Raw genomic sequence first — 23,717 nt, 5'->3', positions numbered from 1 at the left:
CATTATTCTGGAGGAGGGGAAGTAGCCGTCTGTGAGCCGGGACGCCAAACAAGGCTTGAAAGCAAAAATAGAAACACGTCGGGCTCTGGGAGGGGCATTGAGTTCTGGTGGATCCGAGAGGCCTCTTCTGAGCCGTCTGCCACTGATGCTGTGTTTGCTCAGCTCCGTATTTGCAGAGCACATCACGTCCTGCGCTCCTGACCTCCTCAGGGATGGATCTGTGTGTGGGATCCAGACTGCGAGCTTGCGGGACTGCAGCTGTTTTAGGGGTCTGTCTCTAGGAGGTTAGGAGCGGCTGTGGCCACCCGTCACTCATACACTTCAGACCTTTCCTGGACGGCTCACTGCCCTCCTGATCAGAACTCCCTTCGGCCTGCCATATCCCCCGCCTTGCCCCCCACTTCCCACTTCCCGTGAGGCTGGTCCCAGCTGAGCAACTCCGGAATCATCCCTTGTGGTAAAAAGAGCTATTTTCAGCCTTCCCATTATTGCCCAGTGGGAGGGGGTGGTGTTTATCCCTTGCTGCCTTTTTGTTTTCTTGTACAGTGTAATCAGGAGCAGTGGTGAGAGCTTCATGCAGTCCCGCCTCCGGGGTCCCGGCTGACAATTCCCAGCGCTGTGATTTGGCACCAAATGGAGAGCCTGGAGGCAGAGGAACCTTGGGCCCCATCCTTGCTCCATAGTAACTCTGGAGTGGCAGGTGTCACGAAAGGCCCAGTGGAGTCCCCTTGGCCCTGGCTGGTGGGGGTTGGTTCCCTGCTGCAGCTTGCTTCAGGCTGATGGTAGCCTTTGGTGCCCTTGCTGAAGAGTTGGCTGGCTTATTGGGGTGGGGGTCTCTGGAGGAGTCCCCAGCATCCTCCGTGGCATCTGTGATCCCCAACCTGGCCTCCCCATGCTGAGGCCAGGTTCCTGGGTCCTTCCTGGGTCTTTGTCCCTGCTCCCCGCAGTGGGTCCTGGGATGATCAGAGGGGGCCCCTCTGTCCTGTCTTTGGGGCCCTCCCCTCCCCCACCCTCCTGAGGCTCCTGCAGGTGGCAGAGATGTCAGTGGTGAATTGGCAGGTGCTCTGGGAGCTCCCTTTAGAGGCAGGAGAAAGCTTCTCCCTTATGGAGCAAGAGTCTGGCGGGACAGAGGGGGGACATCTGGGGCTTGAGAGAATTGTTCCAAATAACTCAGAGCTGTTGGGAGTCGAATTGGCAGAGCCAACGAAAGTACAATAGATAGCCAAAGCTATTAATCACTAATTATCTCCTAAATAAGGTAATTAATGGGTATTTAAGTGGCATATTTATGAGATACCAGCAGGTCTTCAAAAAGCACATCTTTTCCAAAGCAACTGGTTGGGCCAACTGTGTCCTGCTGGGAGACTGGGATTGTAATCCCACCCCTAGCCCACCCGCTGGGTGCAGGAAGCATGACGGGAGGCCAGTCCTCCTCTGAGCTTCCTTCTCCTCATCGTGAACAGGGATCATAGCCCTTCTGCACGGACCTCACCGGGCTGTTGTGAGGATGATGGGGAGTGAAGGCCGCACAGATCCCTGGCAGTAGGGTAACGTGCTGTACAGAATCAGTCTTGGCTGTGTGCGTAGCCTTGATGCTGTTCGATACAGCCCCTGGATTGTGCCTGGCGCAGTTTATGGCCAGGGTCAGGCCGCAGTCAGTGGTTAGAATCATTGCTTTTTTGAGTCCTGGCCAAACCTGTCGCTGGAACTGTGACTGGGTCAAGTCTTAGTGTGTGGCTTGCGCTGTGGTCAGCTTCGTGGCCGGGTCTGAGATCGGGTCCCAGTTGTTCTGTGATCGGGGTTGTGGCTTGATCTGTGGCCGGCTCCAAGTTCAGGCTGTGGTCTGGCTGTGGCTAGTCTTAGGAAAATTCTGCAGCCTGGAGTTCCAACCTCAATTCTTGAGTCCACCTCCTGGGTTGATGGAGCTACCTGGGTACTCCAGAAGCTGGATTCCTTCCAGGTCCTTCAGGATCTGGGCTCCAGGTACTGGGAACCCTAGCACACAAGTCCTTTGGGGCCTCCCAGCACATCCTCTGAAACAGCCCAGCACACAAGCTCATCGGTGGCGCATATAGCAGTTTGGGAGATAGTTAGGACGTGTTTCTATAGCAACCAACCCCCAACCAGATCTGGTTTCTTTCTTTAATAATGCCTTTTTCTGGAAGCAGCTTCTCCTGGCCTCTTGTTTCTCCCTGGCTGGCACCCTGGCCCCTGGACTACTGAGCATGGGCTGATTGGCCCTGAGTTGCTCTGGTCAGACTCATCCTGACACATAGTGGGGCCCGAGGATACACTCTGTGGGACATTTCCCTGAGAGGGGGCCCTCCTGAGCTCTACCCGGTGCTGGGCCATGCCGAGCGTAACGAGAGCTTTCTCTGGGCCCAGCCTTGGGCTGGGAGAGGCTCTGTGGGCCTGGAGAGGATTCCTACCAGGTATCTGCCTGGGGGAAGCCACAGCCCACGGGGGCAGGCAGGCTTGGACCTAGCTCACGGACAGGTGGTCCGACAGGCGCAGGCAAAAGATGTCCTGGAAGCACAGAAGAGGCAGGCGCCCAGACCAGCACCGCGGTCAAGGAAGGCTTTCAACTAATTCTTAAAGCGTGAATGGGAATTGGGCATGGGGTCGGGGTGGAGGGTATTTAAGGCACCAGGGCCATCTTGAATAAAGGCTTGGAGGGAAAGAACATGATTTGGGTGGGGGCTTCCCCGGGACTATGTGTTACGGAGCCCGGACTAGTGGGTGGAACTGGTTTGGAGACAGAGTGGGTTCTGGCCTTACGTAGCTTAAGTTCTGGGGAGCAGACAAGACGGCCCCAGGGAGCTGCGCCGGCGGACGGGGGAGAAGGGTCAGCTGTGCACCGGGACCAGCCTCAAGAGTGTTAGGGGGTCGGCGCCTCCGGCCTCAAGATGGAAGGACAGTTCCCGGTCTGCCCCCTGGGCTCCCATTCCAGCGCCCTGAGGAGGAGACAGCCCGCCCTTGGGAGCTTCCACGTGTGAAAAGACCAAAGAAAGGCCCAGGGAATATCATGATTTATTTATTTCATTTAACAAACCCTTTTATAGCACTGAGTGCCAGGCACTCTGCCAAACCTTTTTCAACCCTTTTCAAATATTGATTCATGCAATCTTCATGGCATCCCCATGGAAGGACTATTATTACCCCCATTTGACAGAGGAGGAAACTGAGGCACAGAGTGCTGTAGCCACGTTTTCTGGGGTCACCATTTGAGAGGTGGCAGCGCTGGGATTTGAACCAGCCCCAAGGGGGAGTGGGTGGGACAGTGAGCAAGGAGGAAGGGGAGTGGGAGGGAGAAGGGGGACATTTAGAGTCACCTGCCGGCCTGTGAGAGCCTCACCAGACTCAACGCATCCCTTGCTCAGTGTGCTGTGTGTGGACGGGCCCTGGGACCCCAGGTTAGAACTGAGGGGCAGGGAACTGTGATTCTAAATGTGTGTGTGTGTCTGTGTGTGTATCTGTGTGTCTGTCTGTCTGTGTGGGCCACATTTGGGCTCCGGCTCTACGTGTCCAGGGTGCTCTCACTGCCCACGGGGAGTCTGGCGGCCTGATTATTTCCGCAGCATTGATGTCAGGAGTTGGACTCAAATGCTTGTGCCTGTGTGTGTGTGTGTGTGTGACAGAGGAGACAGAGATAGGAGATAGGGGCCCCGCCTGAATGAGTCCACAGCTGAGCCCTTTCCTCCCCCAGACCTCCTCCTCTCCTGAGGCACAGACTGCTTGAATCCAGAGGACCTGCCAGGCTGTGGTTTCAGATGCAGCCTCAGGCGGGACTGGGCACAGGAGCTGTGGCCACGGTGACGGGCGGCAGGCTCAGTGCCCAGCAACCCACCTTGGCCACCTCAGGCTCCCAGGAGGTCTGGAAACGGGCAGGTGTTACTTTAACACCCGCAGGGCCATGGCTGTCGCAGCCGACGCCCATGTTCCCTCCCTTGTTCTGATGAGCCAGACTTTTTACCCTGGAGGAGAAAGTTCTAGGTCCAGCGTCTCTTGGAAATGGCCGGATTGCTTTGACCGTTTTGACATGTCTCTCCTCCTTCCCATCCTGCCCCAGCATGGCCAGCTGCCCACACTTCCTTAAGCTCAGCTCGTGCTGCCTCCCCCAGGTAGGCCTCCGGGTCCTTCAGCCTTTGGGACCTGCCGTCCACACCTATGGGATGCAGTGGGTGTGACATGTAGCCAGGGGCCAGGCTGCCCGCCCTCTTTTGTCCTGTGCCCGGTGCAGGGCCGGTGCAGGGCTGGGCCCATCAGCTCTGTCCCCAGTTCCTTCCTCCCAGGCACCATCTGGCCGAGGAAGAGTCAGCCAGTGCCTTCCTCCCTCCCTTCACTGTGCCAGGGATTTCAGTGAAACATGTGCATGTTCCTTTTCACAGTCTTTTTCATTATAGGCTATTATAAAATACTGATTATAGTTCCCTGTGCTACATCTACAGTAGGACCTTGTTGTTTATCTATTTTTTGTATAGTAGTTAGTACCTGCAAACCCCAAACTCCTAATTTATCCCTCCCCACCTCCTTCCCCTCCCCTGGTAACCGTAAGGTTGTTTTCTATGCCTGTGAGTCTGTCTCTGCTTTGTAAATAAGTTCATTTGTGTTTGTTTGTTTTGCTTAACATGATCCATTTTATAGGGTCTTTTTCACCCAAGGGTAGATAACCGAGATCCCCCCAGATGCCCACATCTGAGAGTGGGGGGGACTGCAGCAGGTTTAAACAGACTTATAGGGTATATGTAAAAACCAGGGCAGGTGTGCTACAAAGAAGAGAACAGTAAACAAGATCAAAGATGCCTTTGGAAAGGAAATCAACGGTAGGTTTTGACCACAAAGGAGAGTCAGCAGTCAGGTGAAGGGTCCATCTGAAGGAGGAACAAGTGATGGTCCAGCGTTTAGAACTCAAAGAGGTGACAGAGTTCTTTGGATGCTGGGGGCCTCGCCCTCGTCATCAGCGCCCGGTGGATGTACAGATGCGCGTGCTCGTGCCGGTCTGTTCTTTAGGCTGTAATTACACTGTAACAGACACTGGAGGAAGGAGGGCCTGGTGGGAGGAAGGGAGTGGTTTCAGTTTCTTCAGAGCACTTTCTGTTGTTGAGATTATCTTTGCTGTTCCCTTGTACCAGGTCTGCTTTCTCTGTCCCCCCGAAGAGTGTAAGATTTGGGGGCCCCCACCCTGTCCCTCTTTTTCACCTCGGTGTCCCCAGCACCTAACACACTGCCTGCGGGATGGGCAGCTCCCTTTGACACCCAGAAGCCCCTTCTCTCTCTGCCCACCTCTAGCTGGGAGAGCATCTCCCTCAAATGGAGCTGAACTGGCCTCTCTGCCTCCTTGCCCTCTGCCGGGTTCTCCCTGCTGGGATTCCCACGAAGGCCAGCCTATCACACGTGCTATGGGTGTTACAGTGCCCTAGGATGATGGTGGCCGGCAAGGATGGACGCAGTGGGGGTGGCGAGGGAGGGACAAATTCTAGAGCTCTCTTTTCTGCAGCTCTGGCACACGCGGTTTGTGAGGGGGAGGTAGGCAGAAGTGTCCTTGCCTTTCTTTGTTCCTGGGTGGAGTGTGTACTACACAGAAATGAGACCCACCATAACCAGGAACATCTTGACGAACCCTCCCTATTCAAACTCAGGAACCAACTAGGCTCAGATACATCTTCTGATGAACCCATCACTACTTCAATTCTTGCTGCTCACCACCCAAAACTCAGAACCGAATAGATGAGGCTAATATGACTGCCTTTACTATCCAGATTCTTGCTTTCTTAGGAATGGAATGGATTTGGACAGCAAGGGATATTTGCACATTAATATAGTATGTATAATAGTTTTTATACCTTTAGTATCTGTTGATTGAGAGAATATATAAAATTAATGTACATTCAATAAGAGTGTTAAGTGATTATAATTTTTGAAGCACAGAAATCTTCACATCATTTGATTTATACCTAAGCACTTTTTATTTTATTTTATCTTATTTTAATGCTATTGTAAATGGTATTGTTTTTCTTATTTTATTTTATTTTTATTTATTTATTTAATTGAAGTACAGTCAGTTACAATGTGTCAGTCTTTGGTGTACAGCACAGTATTGTTTTTCAAATGTCAAATTCCAGTTGTTCATTGCTGACATACAGGAGTGCAACTGACTTTTGTATATTGAGCTATTGATCTTGTATCCTGTGATCGTGCTATATCCAATTATTAGTTCCAGTAGGTTCTTTTTTATAGATTTTGTAGAGTTTTTTTTTCTTTTTTTTTTTTGTGTGTGGGTGGGTAATTAGGTTTATTTATTTATTTATTTTATTGGAGGTACTGGGGATTGGACCCAGGACCTCATGCATGCTAAGCACACACTCTACCACTGAGCTATACCCTCCCACCGAGTTTTTATTTTCTAGATAAGCATGCCATCTGAGAACAAAAGCGGTTTTATTTTTTTCTTTTCAATATGCATACCTTTTATTTCTTTTTCTTGTCTTATTGCACAAGCTAGAACTTTATCCACATACATTTGAGAAACAGTCCCATATCCATGTTAGAAATATTCAGTTATAATGTATCTGTATCTGGATTCTCAAACTCCCTTGCAGTAAATCCAGGGTCCACGGTAGGAAATTACTGATCTGCCTGTCATGCTGTTCACCCTGGTGGGTGAGAATCATAACCTTAAAGGGTCCCCACAGGGATTGTGGGGCAGACGCAGCTTTGTGTCTAGAAGTGACTTCCAGCTCAGTGTTCCCTGTGGCCTCTGCCTTTTCTGTGTCTCAGAAGTGCTTCTTGCCTGGCTCTAAGCCATGGAGCTCAAGCTGGGTGTGTGTTTGGGAGTTTGTGGTGGGTGGGGCAGGAGGGACAGGCAGGAGGGCTGTGTTTCTGGGCTGATCTGGGCTGGCCTCTCCCTTCAGGAAGAGTTTATGTTCTGGGATCTGGGCTCGGAGCAGGGAACAGTGCCAGCATCCTGCAGGGTGGCAGGGTGTGGTGAGCGGAGGCTGCAGCAGGTTCTCTGAGAACTGCAATGTGCATTCTAGCCATGGCTGGGGGAATGCCCGCCTCCCACTGTTTCACTGACATCCACTGTGTGCCAGGAAGGCTCCTCAAACACCAGTCAGAGTTGACACATTTCAGGGGACAGTTTCTGTCAGCTTTCTCATTGCACAGATGGGGCATCTGAAAAAGAGGCATTGCTAATGCAAGAACCCAGGTCTCTCTGGAGACAGAACAAGTGTGCCTGGTGGCCAGGGCTGAAGCCCTGGAAAGACTTACCCTGTATACACAATAACTGCACTGTTTTCCACTGACTCTAAGATACAATCAGTTATAAGATGCACCATTATTTTATATACCAGGGAGAAAGACTAAACAGTGCCACCCAAGTTATGATTTGCCATCACATAAGACACACCCTGATTTTAAAGATGTGGAAGTGTGAAAAAAAATGTACATCTTAGAACTGATAAAATAAGATGAATTTATAAAATTAATAGTCATATGAAATTAAATGTGCAATGTGAAAATTGAGTTTCCCCTGCCTCTTCTTATCAAATTCTGCTCTATACAGATAATGTCTGTTGACACATTGGTGCTGTCCTTCCAGAAATTTTAATGCACCTTTAAGTGTATTTATGTATTAATAATTATTTTTTATTAAACATTTTTTTTAAATGGAGGTACTGGGGATTGAACCCAGGGCCACAAGCATGCTGAGCATGCGCTCTTCCAGTGAGCTCTACCCTCCCCTACCGTAATAATTATTGTGGGCACTTGCTATATTCTGGGCCCTGGGCTAAGCGCTTTGATGCATTTTATTTCATCTTTACAATAAGCTCATGGGGCAGGTAGGAGCTGTCCTCACTTCTTAGCTGAGGAAACAGAGGCACAGAGAGGTGACGGGACTCGCCTGACATCACACAGCTTCTAAGGGGCGAGAGCCTGAGCTTGAATCCAGGCCTCTTCAGCCTACAAGCCTGAGCCCTTTACTAATGTGATGTGTGTACGGTATAAGAGTACCTTTCAAAAATGGGGTCAGAAGAAACATGCTGCTCTGGGACCCGCGTGCATTTTTTTTTTTTCTCCTAACCATCCTCTGTGGGCATCTTTCCTTATCAGTACATAAAGGGCTACATTATTTTTCTACCAGTTGCAAGGATTTCCCTTTGTGACTGTATATGTATGTATGTCTCTTCCCTTGTGGAAGGACACTGGGATTTCTTCCAATTCATTGGTGTTACCAGAACACTGAGATGACCAACTATATATTTCCATCTTTGTGTACTTCTCTGATTATTTCCTTGGGAAAATTACGAGGTCAATTTTCTTCGAACATTTTTATGGTTTTAATTTTTATGATTAGATTGGAATCCATCTGCGATCACTAATATTCCCCATGTCCAGGGAGCAGGAGGAGGGGTTTCCTGATGTGCTGGACACCAGCTGGTTCCAAGAGAGTCCCCAAGTGTCCAGTAAAAATGGCTCAGAGAATGGAGGGCAGGGACAGAGGCTTCTGACCCAGCTCTGTCTCTGGCCTTTATCCCCCAGGTCCCAGGGCAGGAGGTGGCCTGGGGCTGAGTTCAGGGCAAGGGGCCATGTTCTCTGTGTTTATTAACTCCTGCCTGCTCCAGATAACCCCTCAGCCCCACGTCCTGACCTCTGCTAATGAAAAAGAATATGAAAATGAATATATGTATGTTCCTATATGACTGAAACATTATGCTGTACACCAGAAATTGACAAAACATTGTAAACTGACTATACCTCAATAAAATATTTAAAAACAATAGTGGCCATTACTGAACCTCCTAATATACAGGTGCTGAGCACGCATTACTTCTGATCCTTCGAGCTTGGAATTGATGCTTGTCAATATTGTATAGACGGGGAAACTAAGGCTTCGGGCTGGAAAGGGAATGGCTGTGCAGGTTGTAAGTGGCAGAGACAGGGCAGAACTCAAGCCCAAGTACCCCTTAGTTTGGGACTTTTTCCCCAGGGGAGGTTGCAGGCCTGGCCTGGCCTGCACATGCTGTGTACAGCAAACATCACTAGTACCTGTCAGGATATCTGCTTCTCCCCTCCTCCACCCTCCTGAAGTTGGGCGTGGCCACGTGACTTGCTTTGGCCAATGACATGTGTGCAGAAACTTGTTGCGTGTAGGAAGACACCTTCATGACTGGGCGTGACTTTCTGCCTTCTTCTAACCTGCTCCAGGCCACCTTGATGTCTCTTTTTGAGATGGTAACATACAGCAGTGGCAGCTTTGAGTGACTGCCATAGCCAGGGTCCCCTTCCAATCGGGGTGTGAGTGAGAAATGACCTGCTGTTGTTTTAAGCAGTTTTAAGATCATTTATTAACATAGCAAAACGTATCTGATGCTTCCTGATGCACTGTGTCCCCTTGGCAACATCTCTTTACTATCTCTGGCCTCAGTTTTGGTGTGTGCAAAATGGGCACACTCATTCCTGCCCCACTGAGCTATCTCAGAGAGGTATCTGGGGTTTAAATGAAAGCACAGTAGTGGGAGGACCCTGTGAGGTGCTGAGGAGAGGGCAGGGACGTGCAGGACGCTGACTAAACCTTGGTTCGGGGGCGGTCTGGGTTTACCTCCTTTATGCTAGGACACAATCTCAAGCCTGGCTAACGGGTGTGTTTCCTTTGACAGGTGGCCCTCCCCCGGGCGGTGGTACCCCCTGGCACCTTCGAAATGTCCTCAGCGACTCAGTGGAGAGTTCTGATGATGAATTCTTTGATGCTAGAGGTGAGTGATTCCCATCCGGCCATCATTGGCTGGGTGACCTTTTTAGAAGCTCCACGAAGGGGATCTCTGTTGGGAGTTAATATCTCTCCACTGAGACACTGTAGTTCCACATTTCATAATTTCCCAGTCTGTGAGTTCCCCAACGACTGGAGATCAGCATCCATTCATTCACTCTTTCAGATATTGGCTGAGTTCCTAATATACTGTAGTAAAAAAAAATAGGCATGGTCACTGCCCTCACCCGGCTTATAGTCTAGTGTGAGAGGCAAACATCAATTACACAAAGGGAAATACAATCACCAATGGGGAGTAATACTTTGGAGTCAAAAGCACCAGGTGTTAATAGAAAGAGTGAGGATGGGGGTACCTAATTTTGGGCATGGAGGTCGTTAACATCTTCTCCGCAGAACCGAGGATAGGAGTGGGCTAGATGAAGAGTGGGAGAGAGTGCCTTAGCCACAGCAGATAGGATGTTGTGGAGACAGGAAAGATGTGGCTTTCCAGGAACTGAAGGAGACCCGCATGGCGGGGGAGAGGAGAGATGAAGCCTCGTGGGACCCAGGAGACGACTTACAAGATCAGCCCGTAGATGGGAGGGGGAGCTGGAGTGGAGGTGGGGACCAGTTAGAAAGTTTATTGCAGATGTTCAGGTGAGGCATGATGGAGGGCGAGGGCATCAGTGTTGCTTCCCAGCGCTGGGTGCATCACCAGTACGCAGACACAGCATGGGGCGCTAAGTGAGGATGGAAAAACAGGAAGCATTGTAAGAATTGGAGAAGAAGGCACCAAACCTTGGAGAAGGTGGGCATGTCAGGCAGAGAGATCAACCTAAGCAAAGGCTCAGAGATGAGGAGCTGCAAGGCAGGTGGGGGGGGGGGACCGGTGGGAGATGGGGTCTGCTGGGAGAGAGGACCCTCACAGCCTTGCTTGCCTGGGCAGTGTGGGGGCAGCTGAGATGCACCAATGGCCTCCTCCCCAGCCCAGGAGGGCCCCCAGTTCTTACTTACTCTGAGAAGTCATCGTATCTGGGGGGTCGACTTACTCCTGAGATGGGGCCAGCTTTGAAATGCCTGGCTGAATGGGGTCTTTAAAGAGAAACAGCCCATATGCTGGGAAGACATCTGGACCCAGAACAGGCCACTTGGGACAGGGCCTCAGCCATGCCATTGACTTTTGCTGTGATCTTGGGCAAGTCTTTCTCCTTCTCGGGGCCTCAATTTCCCTATTAGCTCTGTGCCTCCGGGAGTGGAGATTAGATCCAATTTAAATGACTTCAGGGAAGCACAGAGGGGCGGCGGGATGCTGTTCCAGGCTGCGCCTCCTCCATTCTTGGCTCTGGGCGGAGAACCCCTTCCCTGATGCCGGCCCTAAACCAGCCCACTTGGGGCTTATTTCCTGTCTCCGATTGGCGTCTGATTGGAGTGGCAGCCGGGGCTGACTTCCTGCATAGCAACTAACCCACAGTGTGACAACAACGGCTTCAATATTTTGACGCTTAGAACACTTTCATTTAAAATATTTTTGCAGTTCAGCAGGGCTCTGCATTCCCAGATGACGAGGGTGGGTCGCTGCGGGAGACAGCTGCGGGAGGTGCAGGTCAGCTCCAGCTCCAGCCGAGGTGCCAGGTGCCAGCTTTCCCTTCGGGCAGCTGTGGATACAACCCGCTCCCCTCCCTGCGGACCCTCGGCTTTCTGTCCTCCACTTCCACGATCTCACCACTCTGTCTGCAGTTCCCAAATTGGCCTCGTCTCTCGCTCCTCTCTAATGGGTGCCCCACTTTCTCGTCTCTCGCTTGGCCTCATCTCACTTCTGTCTTTCCTTCCATCCGCTGTCCCAGGATCCCAGACTGTCTTGTCCTTTGCCCTGCCTTCCACCTCTCAGCACTCCCTACCGGACCTCTGAACCTCACATCTCTGCTCCCCTCCTCCTACGTCACCTCTCCCAGAGCATCTGTAGTTCTCAGCCACACGATCCACCCACAGGCTGCTGGAACCTTTAGTTCTGAGTTGCCAACTCCCCACCTCCTGTCTGTTCCATACGGTTTCTCTGGACAAGGCCTTTGCCTATTTCCTTGGCTCTGAGCAGTAAGAAGTGAAGCCATCCTCCTGCTCTGCTCCTAGGAACTGGCCCAGGCCCAACCTGGCCAGCTCTCTCAGCATCCGGGGCCAGGCTGCGGGTGTCCGATTTCTGGGCAAGCTCTGAAGGGTCACCTCCCATTTCTGTTCTCTAGCCGGACTGAGGCCTGACCCTAACCTGCGTGTCAGCTCTGACCCCACCTGCATCCTGCTACCTCCAGTCATGGTGGAACCACCTGGCTGGGTGTCAGAAATAGAGGCCAGATCATGGAAGGGACCTCCAAAGATCACATATCAAGGTTGGGGCAGAGGGACTGGAACCCGGGAGCTTAGTGTCCAGGACAGGCCTTTTTCTTTGACATATTACTGAAACTGGGACCCTCCTCCCTCCCTTTCTTCCTTAAGCTCCAGCCCATTGGCCCAGCACTGCGGTCTACCTGGTGGCATACGAGACGCTCATGGTCTGGTGCAGAGGGGGGACTCTTAGGCTCTGGGGGGCTCTGGGTGTATCTGCAAGGCACGGAAGGGACTGGGGGGCAGTCAGGCAGGAGGATGGTGCTATCTGGGTCCAATACGACCCTGGGAAAGATGCCAGTTTCTTGGGCCATTGCAGCAGGCTTGGGGCCTCCAGGTGGCTGGTGCCCCTGACTGGATGCTTTAGGGTGAGTGATGGAGTCTAGGCCCCCAGACTCAGCAGGGGCGCCACGCTCCGTCCTGTCAGTACAGTTAAAGGATATCTGGGGACTCACGGCCCAGTCTAGCAAGGCTGGATTGCAGAGTGAGGGAAAACCCAGGGTGACCAAGAGGGAACAGTCCTCAAGCCCAGACCATGTCAGAGCTGGGGGGCCCTCAAGGTCTTGAGTTCAACACTCCCACCCCACTTTATAGCCTGAGAAACTGAGGCTGAAGAACTGGGAAACTGTTCAGGGTCACCAAAGAATCAGGCAGAGCAGAATTCAGACTCATTCATTCATTCGTTCCAGCATTTACTGAGCATCTGTCCATCAGGTACCAGGCACTGTTCTAGGTGTAGGGGACATGGGGCAAGTAGACCCTGTCCTGGCCCCCATGGAGCTTAGTTTAGTGGTGATGGGTGGGAAGACAGTATATAAGCAAATGAGTCCTATCGATAATTTCCACGAAGCAAATAACACAAAGGAACAGACACCTTGCCAAAGAAGGTTAGAGGAACGGCGAACAATGAAAACATGCTCAGCGCCATTAGTCATTAGGGAAACGCAAACCAAACGCATAATGAGACGCCACCTCATTCTTTTTAGAATGGCTGTTTGAGACAACTGGCCAGGATGTGGAGGAACTGGGAGTCTCAGACTCAGTTGGCAGAGATGTCCAGTGGGACAGACACTTTGGAAAACAGATCGCAGCTTCTTAAAAAGTTAATCACAGTTAACTACCTTTCCACTTCTAGGTGTTTACCCAAGAGGAAAGAAAACATATGTCCTCTTAAAGACGTGTCCCTTAGCTGCTTTCTTCACGATAGCCCCAAAGTGAAAACAACTCAAATGTCCATCAATGGGTGAATAATAAACAAATTGTGGGGCCTCAGTATTCATGAAACAGCACTCAGCGATAAGGAGGAACGAACTGATCCCCACAGCAATAGGGATGAATCTCAAAATAATCGTGCTGAGTGAAAGGAGTCAGGCTGAGAAAGAGTGCACACTATGATTCCATTTGTAGACAACTCTAGAAAGTGCAGACGAGTCTGTAGCGACCAGAATGGATCCGTGGTTGCCTGGTAGGTGGGAGGGAGGGATCAAAAGGACAAGGGGAAATTTCTGAGGGCGATGGATAGGGAATTGCTTGGGCTGATGGCTTCATGGGTGTGCACGTGTGTCAAAACCTATCAACATTTAAATGTCAAAATGTTTTAAATATGTGTAGTTTATGGAATGTCGGTTATAGCTCCGGAATGCTATAAAGTTAAAAATGGAGAATCTCCTCCTGGTATACTATAATGGTCTGTGATAGAGTGACTGGGTGAGGAGGAGGCCCCCAAAGGACGTGGCCCTGAGCTGACAGCCGAATAAAAAGAAATGAGCTGTGTGAGGATCTGGGGGAACAGTGTTCTGGACAGTGGGAACAGCCAGTGCAAAGCTTTTATGGGAGGAGTAGGTAGGAAGGCCGGTGTGTTGAGCATGAGCAGTGGAGCACGGGCCTGACCCAGTAGCCTCCAGCTCTGCTTCCCTACCCAGGCTCTGCAGTGACCCTGGGTCCCCCTGCCCCTGTTCCAGGAGGCCAGAGACTCAGAACTGAGAATCCCTGGTGCAGCATGTACCTGTAAAATCAAAACATGCCCAGACTTTGAGTGAATGAGCTTTCACTGCAGGTGATGAAAATTGCTGGGTGACAGGTGGTCTGGCCAGAAACCATGCGTAAGAAGAAGTCAGTAGACCAAGGAGGGACAGCCCAGATTTCATCTGGTCTCTCGCCATGAAATGCTGAATTCTAGAGAGAAAACGAAAATCTCTTTGGGCATCACCATGCCTAGAGGATGCAGGTTGGGGCTACGACGACCCCTGTGGCATCACATACATTTATCTGGGCTGTGTCAAGCTCATGACCTGTTTCTGTAGCAAAATGTATGTCTCCATTTAGAAAATATAAAGTGCATCCTTAACTTTAACCTATTCAGATGCAACAAGCCGTCCAATTAGAGAGTCTTAAAAGCCACCAAACATCTAGGTACAAACAGAGGCTCTTATGGTGAACTGCTGGAAGATAGTGTCAAATGGGAAAGGCCTTGAGCCCCCAGGCGGGAGACCTGAATTCTTGGCCCAGCCCTGCGCCTGAGGTGCTGTGTGACCCTGGGCCAGCTGTGCGGCTCTGCGTCTAGAAGATGAGGATGCGGACCTGACCTTAAAGGCTCCTTCTGGCTCTGAACTTTCCAGGAGGCGCCTAGTTGGCCTCGTTGGCCACAGCGCCCAGGCTCATTCCTGACTTTCATGGGAAATATTTATTTTCTTTTGGCTTCCCCCCAAAATCTAAATTACAAGCCCCTCTCCCAGCTGTGAATTTGCACGGCAGGCCAGGCGCTGACACTTGCAGGGGGACAAGTGGGCTGGGCTGGAGGTGAGAATGGGGATGGGGTGGGGGTGGAGCCAGGGTTTGTTTTCAGGGCACATCTGGCCCCAGAGAGCGGATCAGGGGGACTCCCTCCCTCGGCGGGTAGAGGGGAGTTCTGGGCGGGAAACTGGAAGTTTCTGCCTTTCTGCCCTTTGCTATGTGTTCTGTGTCCGCCGTTCTCTCTCTGTCTCTGTGACCAGCACCGGCTGACCCTCCCCTTCCCCCACCTGTCAGGAGGCTGGGGCCGAGGAGCTGGACCGTGTTTCGCAGAGGCGCGGCTCGTTGCTCTAACTCCCTGATTTTTCACAGTGTGGGGATTAATCATCCCACTTTACAAAGGCTCTAAGGTGGGGTTGGGTCTCATACGGAGTAAGGGTCTTTCCCCTGTCCGGGCTTTTACTGCAATCACGCAACTTCCAGGGTGGGAAGGGGGGTCCAATCCCAAAGGAAGAGGGGGAGAGGAGGGGAAAGCTGCAGGTCATCTGGGGTCAGAGGACCCAGGTTTTCTCACGGTTGGGCCCCTGACTGGCCACTGTCTGACCTCAGGCTTGTCTCTGGGTCCGTCCTCTGGAGCACGGCAGGGGTCTGGTTTCATCTTGTGGGTGGAGTGGAGGATGTCGCTGTGGGCAGCTGGGCAAAAGAGCCCTCGCAGAAGCAAAGCACAGGCGTGTGCCTGACCCCTGATCCCCTCTCATCGGGGGAGGGGAAGTGAAGAAGCAGAGGCAGAGGAGCCAGCCCCAAAGGCTTCTGGGAATGAGCCGAGTAGGGCCCCCTGTGTGATGAAGAGAGGGTGGTGGGCCAGCCGTGGAGGGGGGTGGGGCATGCATTAAACAGCCAGGGCAGGTTAGCGATCTTGAGTCCCAGAGCAACGCATATCTAGGTCCCTCGAAAGACTGGTTTGTGGGCCTGAGGCATGGAGAGACGGCAGGGATTGGACCAGTTGCCGGCAGGTGACCGAGCCCCCGGCTCCGTGAGCTGGAGGTGAAGCCTACCTGGCCTGGGACAGGGGTCCCCGTTCCGAAGTCCTTGGGCCCAGCAGACACAGAGGCCCCAAGGTAGGAAGAAAGGCTTTCCCTATGACACTGGAGGGGGTGCTTCTGGGGGTGTATCCAGGCTCTGGTCAGGCTCGGAGTTAGTCTGGGGTCGAGGCCAGGGTGGTGGTACTGGTGGGTGAGGCTGAGCCTGGCCTCTGGACTGGGCAGGGACCGGGGCTCAGCAGGGACGAAGCAGATGCCAAAACTGTGTCCACACCAGAGGTCACTGGGGCTGAGAATTGGCACGTGGGGAACAGTCACCAGAAGTCGAAAAGCAAAAATCAATAACCAGGACATTATCCAAATAAGCCCTTTGCGGCCTTGCGTGGTCTGCTGAGGGGAAGGAGGGCAGGGCTCAGAGCTGAGCTGCCAGGCTTTCCCGATTGCTGCTTCCATGTGTGCATGTGTGTGCGCGCACACATGCCCACTGCCATTCAGAGGACAAGTTCATTGTAGCCGGAGTGAAGATCTGAAGGCTGAGTGTTGAGAACAGGGACAGGAGCGGCCCAGAGCAGGAGAGGAAGCTTGTCTTCGAGGTGGGGGCGGGAGAGCATCTGGAGAGATGGGGATGGGGTGGGGGTGGGGGGGGGCACAGAGCACAAGAAAGCAGAGAGGGAGATAGAGCAAGAGAGACTCAAAGAGGCTGGGAGAGAGGGATACAGACACACACAGACACAGACGGGAGCACGCCAGGAGAGACCCAGAGAGAGCTGAAAGAGGGACAGTGTCCTAGGAGGAGACAGCCATCAGAGAGAGCAAGAAAGGCCTGCAGGTATGGGGAGACCCGGGGGTAGGCACCCAGAGAAAGAAGGAGAAACCCAGAGAGGGAGAGAGATCAAGAAAGAGACCACCCCCCCCCCAAAGAGAGAGGAGAAAGGTAGGTTCTGGGATAAAGACAGAGCAAGAGCAAAGAGAAAGGGAGCTTGATCGAGGCCCAGAGGGAGGGGCAGACACGGCAGAGAGCCTGAGACAGAGAAACACAAGGACCAGGAGAAACACAAGGATCAATGGAAAGGCATCTAGTCTGAATGGGACAAGGACAGAGACACATTTCCTAGAAAGACAGAAGACCAAGAGGGAAAGATGGAGGAAGGCCACGTGGATAACTGGGAAGAGGGGAAAGATGCCGAGGGCTGTGCAGAAGTAAGCACGCACAGACCACAGAGCCCTGGGAGCCTGGGGTTCTGATGGCCATGCATACATCCTGGGATAGGGATGGTGCATTGCAGAAAAACTGGAAACTTGGATGTGTGAGCACTTACTGCATACCTGGCACTGGACCAGGACCCCTGGCTCACTCATCTGATTGTGTCAATTTTCTATTGTATTTTTTTCACAAAATGGAATTCTGACAGGATGGAAATTGTGTCTCACACTGCACACAGCAGGTGCTCAGGAATCCATTCATTGCAGAATGAATGTTAAATGAACAAGCAGACGACTGCATGCTTGGGTAACTGAGCCAGGGTACACAGTCATTCGAGGTGACCCTGACGACCCCACTCTGGAGCTGAGACAGAATGACACAGGGGCAGACAGCAGCATGACTGGTACTGAGCGTGAGTGTGGGGCCACAACACTGCGTGCTCTGGTGGTGGCGGCAGCGGCGGTACCATCATCTTCATGTACTGTTATCCACATCCGTGTTCTTACTGTGTGCTTGTCATGCTTGTAGACACTTTACCTTCATTATCTCACATCTCATTTAGTCCTCACAGCAATCCTGTGCCACAGGCATTAGTATGATATCACATTATAGTCGAGGAAACTGAGGCTCATAAAGGGTAAGTTACTGTCCGAGGTCAGTACATCCAGGATGGAAAGGAGTCAATCTAACACCAGAATTGAACTCTTAACCCCTTGATGATTTTGCTCCCCCAAGAGTAATACTACCTGATATTTGTTTGTAGAATTTTGGCTTCAGTAGCTTTTCCAAATTTATTATATTGTCCTCATGAAAGCTTGCTAGGGAAGAGCTGGGAAACCAGAATTCTTCCATTTAAGAGATAAGAAAACAGGAACAGTTGAGGGACATATGCAAAGGCATGGGCTCACATGTAGCAGCTCAGGACTTGAACCCAGTCAGGGCTCTGCCCAGAACACAATGCTGCCTAGAGGTGTAAACCATGCCCAGATGGAACACACCAGGCTTAGGAAATTGTCGGAGTGTGGCTGATGCTGGCTGGAGTGTTGGGAAGCCAAGACAGGATGTCCAGGGCAGGCCACCAGCAGGGCAGGAGTTTAGGACTCTTGAAATAGTATCTGGGTTTAAATCCTGGCTCTAGCCAGTCACCTTGGGCAAGTTTCTGAACTATTTCGTGCTTCAGTCTCCTTGTTTATAAAATTGAGTAATAATAATTGTACATTGTTAGTATTGTGAGAATTAAATGAATTAATATTTGTAAAGGACTTATAACAATCTCAGTGCCTATTAAGGATCTGATAAATGTTGTTAAATAGATCAAAATAAGTAAATCAAAGAAGGCAGGAGGAGCTGTCCCAGCCGGAAATGGGGTCTGGATGATTGCACTCGAGTGATTCAGAACTCTGGACAGCTCCCCCAAGCTTCAGCTCCACCATATTGGTTCCATATGCTCTGTAAAGATCTTTGGCAGTGAGTGAAATGGGTCTTATCCCTTTATTATCAGTTAGGATAAGCTTGGGGATTCTCCTCACCACCCTTTAGTGTCTGTTCTATGAGAAAAGGCACAAAGTTCTTCATCAGGAAGGCCTGTCTTAGTCTTTAAAGAGAGAGGGGAGGCATTCCTGTGGGTTTGTGCCTGAGAAAATGTCCCTTTCTGAGATGAGGGACTGCACCAGATGTGTGTAGTTGATGTGCGGGACCCAGGGGCTTGCGTTCAGTGTGTTTAGAGAATATGGTCTCACCAATCCCTTGCAGACTCTTGAAATAGTATATCTGGGTTTAAATCCTGGATCTAGCCAGTGACCTTAGGCAAGTTACTGAACTATTTCATGCTTTAGTCTCCTTCACTAAGCTCAGACTGAAAAAGGGCAAGGATAGAGACAGGGCTGAGGGGAGAACAGGAGGAGAATGGAGGCACTGAGAAGTTCATAAGGTTGAGATGTGGGCTAAGGGTTCCATACAGCTCAAGGCTTACTTAGAGACAGAAGCCTTCTCTCCCAGTTACTGTAGAGCTCCTGCTACACTCAAACCCTGGTCTGCTCAAATACTGATGGCAACCCATTTCTCATGTGAACGAGTAACCTTAATGTCTGTCATCTATGCACCAAGAACTTTATGTTTATTATCTCATTTAATCTGCACAACAACTCTGTGAGTTAGACATTGCCAGTCCTATCTGACTCATGGGAAGAGGAGGCTCAGAGAAGTCAAGTAACTTACCCAAAGGAAAACTGCTACCAGGTGGCAAGGCTTTGCTTTTTCTTTCCAGACACGCTGCTTTTCAAGAAATGCCACTCAGAGTGCTAGGAATGGAGCCTTCTGTGAGTTTTCAGCCTCTCTCATGACTGTTCCCTCATTACTCTCTTTTGCTGTAACACGTGGAGGCCCAGGAGGGTACAACAACAGTGCCTTCTTGCAACGAAGAGTTCCTGAATGTCTTCTCCCTGTCTGTACCTGCAGACTCTTTTAAAAGTTGAACTCTACCTCAACTCAAAGGAAGAAATAAACACTTTTTGAGATATAAGCTCCTCTTAGGGGTTCCTCTACACAGCCCTGCCTGCTCATGCTCAGCTCTGCTTCTTCCCACAGAGGAGATGGCTGAAGGGAAGAACGCCATCCTCATTGGGATGAGCCAGTGGAATTCAAATGACCTGGTGGAACAGATGGAGACCATGGGGAAACTGGAGGAACATCAAGGTAAGATTCTGCTTCTCTCCTGACTGTGTGTGTATGTATGTGTGATGCAGGGGATGTGGAAGTGCTGGCAATTTCGTGCTAGAATGCGGGTCTTCTAGGAAAAGCCTTCTGTCTGGGGAATTCTCCTCCTTGAGTCTACAACCCCTGAATTCCGTGACCTTCACGAACCCTTATGGGGATGTCCCTGGGGTTTTCTGTGGCAGAAGAGCTCTAACATACTTCAACAGAACTTTCTTTGTTCATAGGACGACCACTTAGGAGCATGGGTACTTAAGGGCAGGTGGCGGGGTCCAAGCTCCTTGGACTGCCAGGCCTATGGCATTGGAATCTGCAACTGGAGGAGTCTTTGAGGATGGGCAGCTGTTGGGGTTGTCACTTCCTTTGGTTGGAGGAGTATGTGCCTGGGGATTAATTCAGAGGAGAGTTTTGACCAGGAACTTAATCAGCAGACAAAGCTGGTATATCCTTCTAGGCAGCCATCCTTCTGTCCAGTTGACCATTTTGCATCATAAACAGAAGGTTCATTGAGCACCTGCTATGTGTAAGTGCTTAGTAGGAGGGACCGAAGGTAATTTAACTGAGGCTTCCATCTTGTGATGTGTAAACACAGTGTAAGTCAAAATGTAAGAGGGTCAGACTTAAGCTCCTGGTTGTTGGACCCAGAGGGGAGAGGCATGAATTTTAGAAGGAGGCAGGAGAAGGGGGCTTAAGGTAGCATTCTTGACAATGAACCTATGGAGCCAGGCTTTAGAAGGTAAGTGGAGGATGGAACCAAGGAGCTCATAAAATCTGAGATGACATATCGGGAACTGGAGGCTCAGAGAGGGGCTGTGCTTGATTAAAGTCACACAGGAGGGGGAGGAGCAGAGCCAGGGCTAAACCCTACCCAGGATCAGGGTGCCTCTGCCCCTGTTACCCTGAGTTCAGCCTTTTCTACCTTTTCTACCTCTCCTCCTCACCCCATATATCACCCTTCCTACTATCCCTCTTCCTCCACTCCTCCTTTCCTTCCTTTCTTGTCCCCATCATTCCTCGGTCATGGTCTGAGCCAGACTACCTATCAGGAAGTGTTCAGTGAGACGGTCCTGGCCCAGCCCAAGAGAATGACCGTCCTGGTGCTGGCCACCTTGCTGGTGGCCGTCTGGCCCCAGCACCTGTTCCTTTTCTCACCACCCCTCCTCTATCCCTTCCTCCCTGGTTCAGAGCCCTCCCCAGATCAGACTGCCCATCCTAAGAAATGGACAGACCTGGGATGACTGCTCCATTTTACAAACAAGGGACCCAAGGCTCAGAGAAGCTACATCTTGTCCAAGGTCCTCCAAGCTGGGGGCAGCACCACACTCAGATCTCTCATCTCCTGATTCCCAGACCAGGGCTTTACCTCCCACATTTGACTGAGATTAGGCGCAGTTCTGAGCTCCTGCAAAGTCAGGTCCAGAGTCTTAAAAGGCCAGGCCTTCCTGGGCCACTGTCACGTTCACAGAAAGGGTGGGCTCTGAGTCTAGTCCCCAAGACCAGTATTCCCCAGTATTCACCATGACACATCTTCAGATGGACCCTTTGTCTGCTCTTTGCTTCACCCCAGGAACTCAGAGGGGACTGAGAAGGGGTCATGGACTCCAAATGCTTCCCCAGAACCCTGCTTGGTAGCTACGAAAAGACAAACCCAGACTCATACTCACCACCCATCTGGCCATCCCCTCCCATCCCAACCCCCGCTTGGCTGCCGAAGAATTGTGACTCAGACGCAGTCTGAGCGAAGGAGATGGCACTGAGAAGCAGTGCGAGCTGGGAGGGCAGGGGAGGAGGAAGCAGAGGGAGGTCAATGGGAAAGGCTGAAACCACAGCTTTGGAGGCTAGAGGTCTGGGTTTGAACGTTGGCCCTGCCACTCAGTGGCTCTGTGCCCAGGAAAGTCACATCACCTCTCTGAGCCTCAGTTTCTTCATCTGCAGAATGGGGCTAGTACACAAGCTGTAAGCATTAAATGAGCTGATGTTTGCAAAGTGCATTCAATGACAGGTCATCATAACATGAGAAGAGGGAAAGAAGTGAGAAAGATCTTGCTCAAGGATAGTCCTAACAAACACTTCATGGTGCTCACAAGAGGCTGAATTAGGGGCAGTTCCTCACCTGAGTTTGAGAATTGATGCTGTCTCCTACCAGTACACAATGGGGAGCAGAAGGGGGTGAGGAAGAGGAAACCAGCCGTGTTTCTGGCTCCTTCTGAGTCCCATTCCCCTGTGGATTCATGATGTGAATTCCCACAACCCAGCAGAACACACCCACCAATTCCATTCTTTCCACCCATCACTGATGGAGCCATGGCATGGGCTCAACCCAAGATGGGGGGGAAATAGAGACAAGCAGGCTAGCCTTGTTGCTCTCGTAGGAGCTCCCAGCAGAGAGGAAGAGCATCTTAGCCACGGCCACAGGGTAATAAGACAGGCCTGAGGAAAGAGCCTCTGGGGGCTCTTCTGGGAAGAGGAAGTTTTGACCACACTGTCTGGAAAAAGCTGCAGTCAAAATTGGTGGTAGAGACAGGGCTCAACCCCTGCCTCCTCCAACCTCCCTGCCCTTAAACGCAGGGCTCACTCCAGAGACCGCCCCCTTCATGGGTCACGCCTTGGCCAGTCACAGCTACCCTCGGTGATGACCCCCAAGTCCATCTCCAGCCAAGACCTTCCCTGGCCACACTCTTATTCTCAGGAGCCTCCTACTTGCCTCTCTCTGGACGTCCTGAAACCTCTTCATGTTCTATAAGTTCCAAATGGAGCCAACCTTCTTTCTTCTTAATTATGTTTAACAGTCCATCTTTGATCTTGGTCATTGAAACATATGTTGCATGGGCACTTCCCGGCTGTTCTGGCATCTCTAGTTCTTGAAGGGGCTAATACTGGCGCGCGCGCGCACGTGTGTGTGTCCATGCTCGCATGTTATCTGCACCTCATGGGTCTTCTTTCCTCATTTTTTTTATTGTGAACTCATCTTGGTCAACACTCCCCGACCTTTTCTTTTTTTATGGGAATCTTGTGTCCCCCAGTTTGTGAAAATATCCTTCTAGAGACTGGTCTTGTGTTTCTGCTGGGCCTGAGAGTTTCCTCCATCTTGGACATCTTCTATGCTAGGTTCACAGCTTTGTGTTTCCATTCTGCAAGAGCCGGTGTAAATTTAGACCCCACACCCACAGGTGGCACACAGGCTTAGGGTTTTAGTTACTCACAGTGCGATTTTTTCTTTCCCACTGTCTGTGATGGTCTTTTTTGCTACTTTCCCAAAGCAGTTTTTGTTGTTGTTGTTGTTGTTGTTGTTTGTTTGTTTAAAGTTTCTTTATGGATGGAGCAGCCCTTCAAGGGTCCCACAGGGGCCGCTCCTCTCACACCTCACCTTCCACAGGCTGAGGCCGAGTTGGCCGAGTTAACAATAACACTGTTCAGCCTCTAGCCCTGGAACATTTATCCATCTGACTCTTACCTGGGTCTCCCTGATGTCAGCTTCTGCTTTTGTGTCTGGATGGTAGATCCCTCTTTGTTTCTGGTACTTGTGTATTATCCATTCTTTATTTTGAGCTTGGTTATATGTTTACATTTTTGGGGATAATTTATTGCCCAGTATTTTAATGGAAAGGGGTGCTTCAGCATCAGCTCAGTCCACTTTACTTATTATCATTTTTTTTTTTTTACAATTGCTTGTCTCATTATTTTTGTTTAACATTTTAAAAAGTTTGGTAAAGTATATATAAGATAAAACTTACCATTTTAACTGCTTGTAAGTATACTGTTTAGTGGCATTAAATATATTCACATTGTTGTTCAACCATCACTGCCATCCAGCTCAAAAACTTTTTTATCCTCCCAAACAGGAACTCTGTACCCAGTAAACACTAACTCCACATTTCCCTCTCCCTCCAGCCCCTGGTAACTGCCA

General features: G+C 50.8%; 1 protein-coding gene across 2 annotated transcripts in view; it reads left to right on the top strand.

Moving 5' to 3' along the window:
• Positions 1-23,717, top strand: part of PITPNM3 (PITPNM family member 3) — an 82,162-nt gene that overhangs the window by 6,027 nt on the left and 52,418 nt on the right. For both annotated transcript variants that reach the window (XM_032497957.1, XM_032497959.1), the window contains exons 2-3: positions 9,660-9,755; positions 19,685-19,792. In XM_032497957.1, coding sequence (XP_032353848.1) covers positions 9,660-9,755; positions 19,685-19,792 — 204 coding nt within the window. The remainder of the gene's footprint in view (positions 1-9,659; positions 9,756-19,684; positions 19,793-23,717) is intronic.

This window comes from Camelus ferus, chromosome 16, assembly GCF_009834535.1.
Source record: "Camelus ferus isolate YT-003-E chromosome 16, BCGSAC_Cfer_1.0, whole genome shotgun sequence".
NCBI classification, from domain to species: domain Eukaryota; kingdom Metazoa; phylum Chordata; class Mammalia; order Artiodactyla; family Camelidae; genus Camelus; species Camelus ferus.
This window is presented reverse-complemented; position numbering and strand designations above follow the sequence as displayed.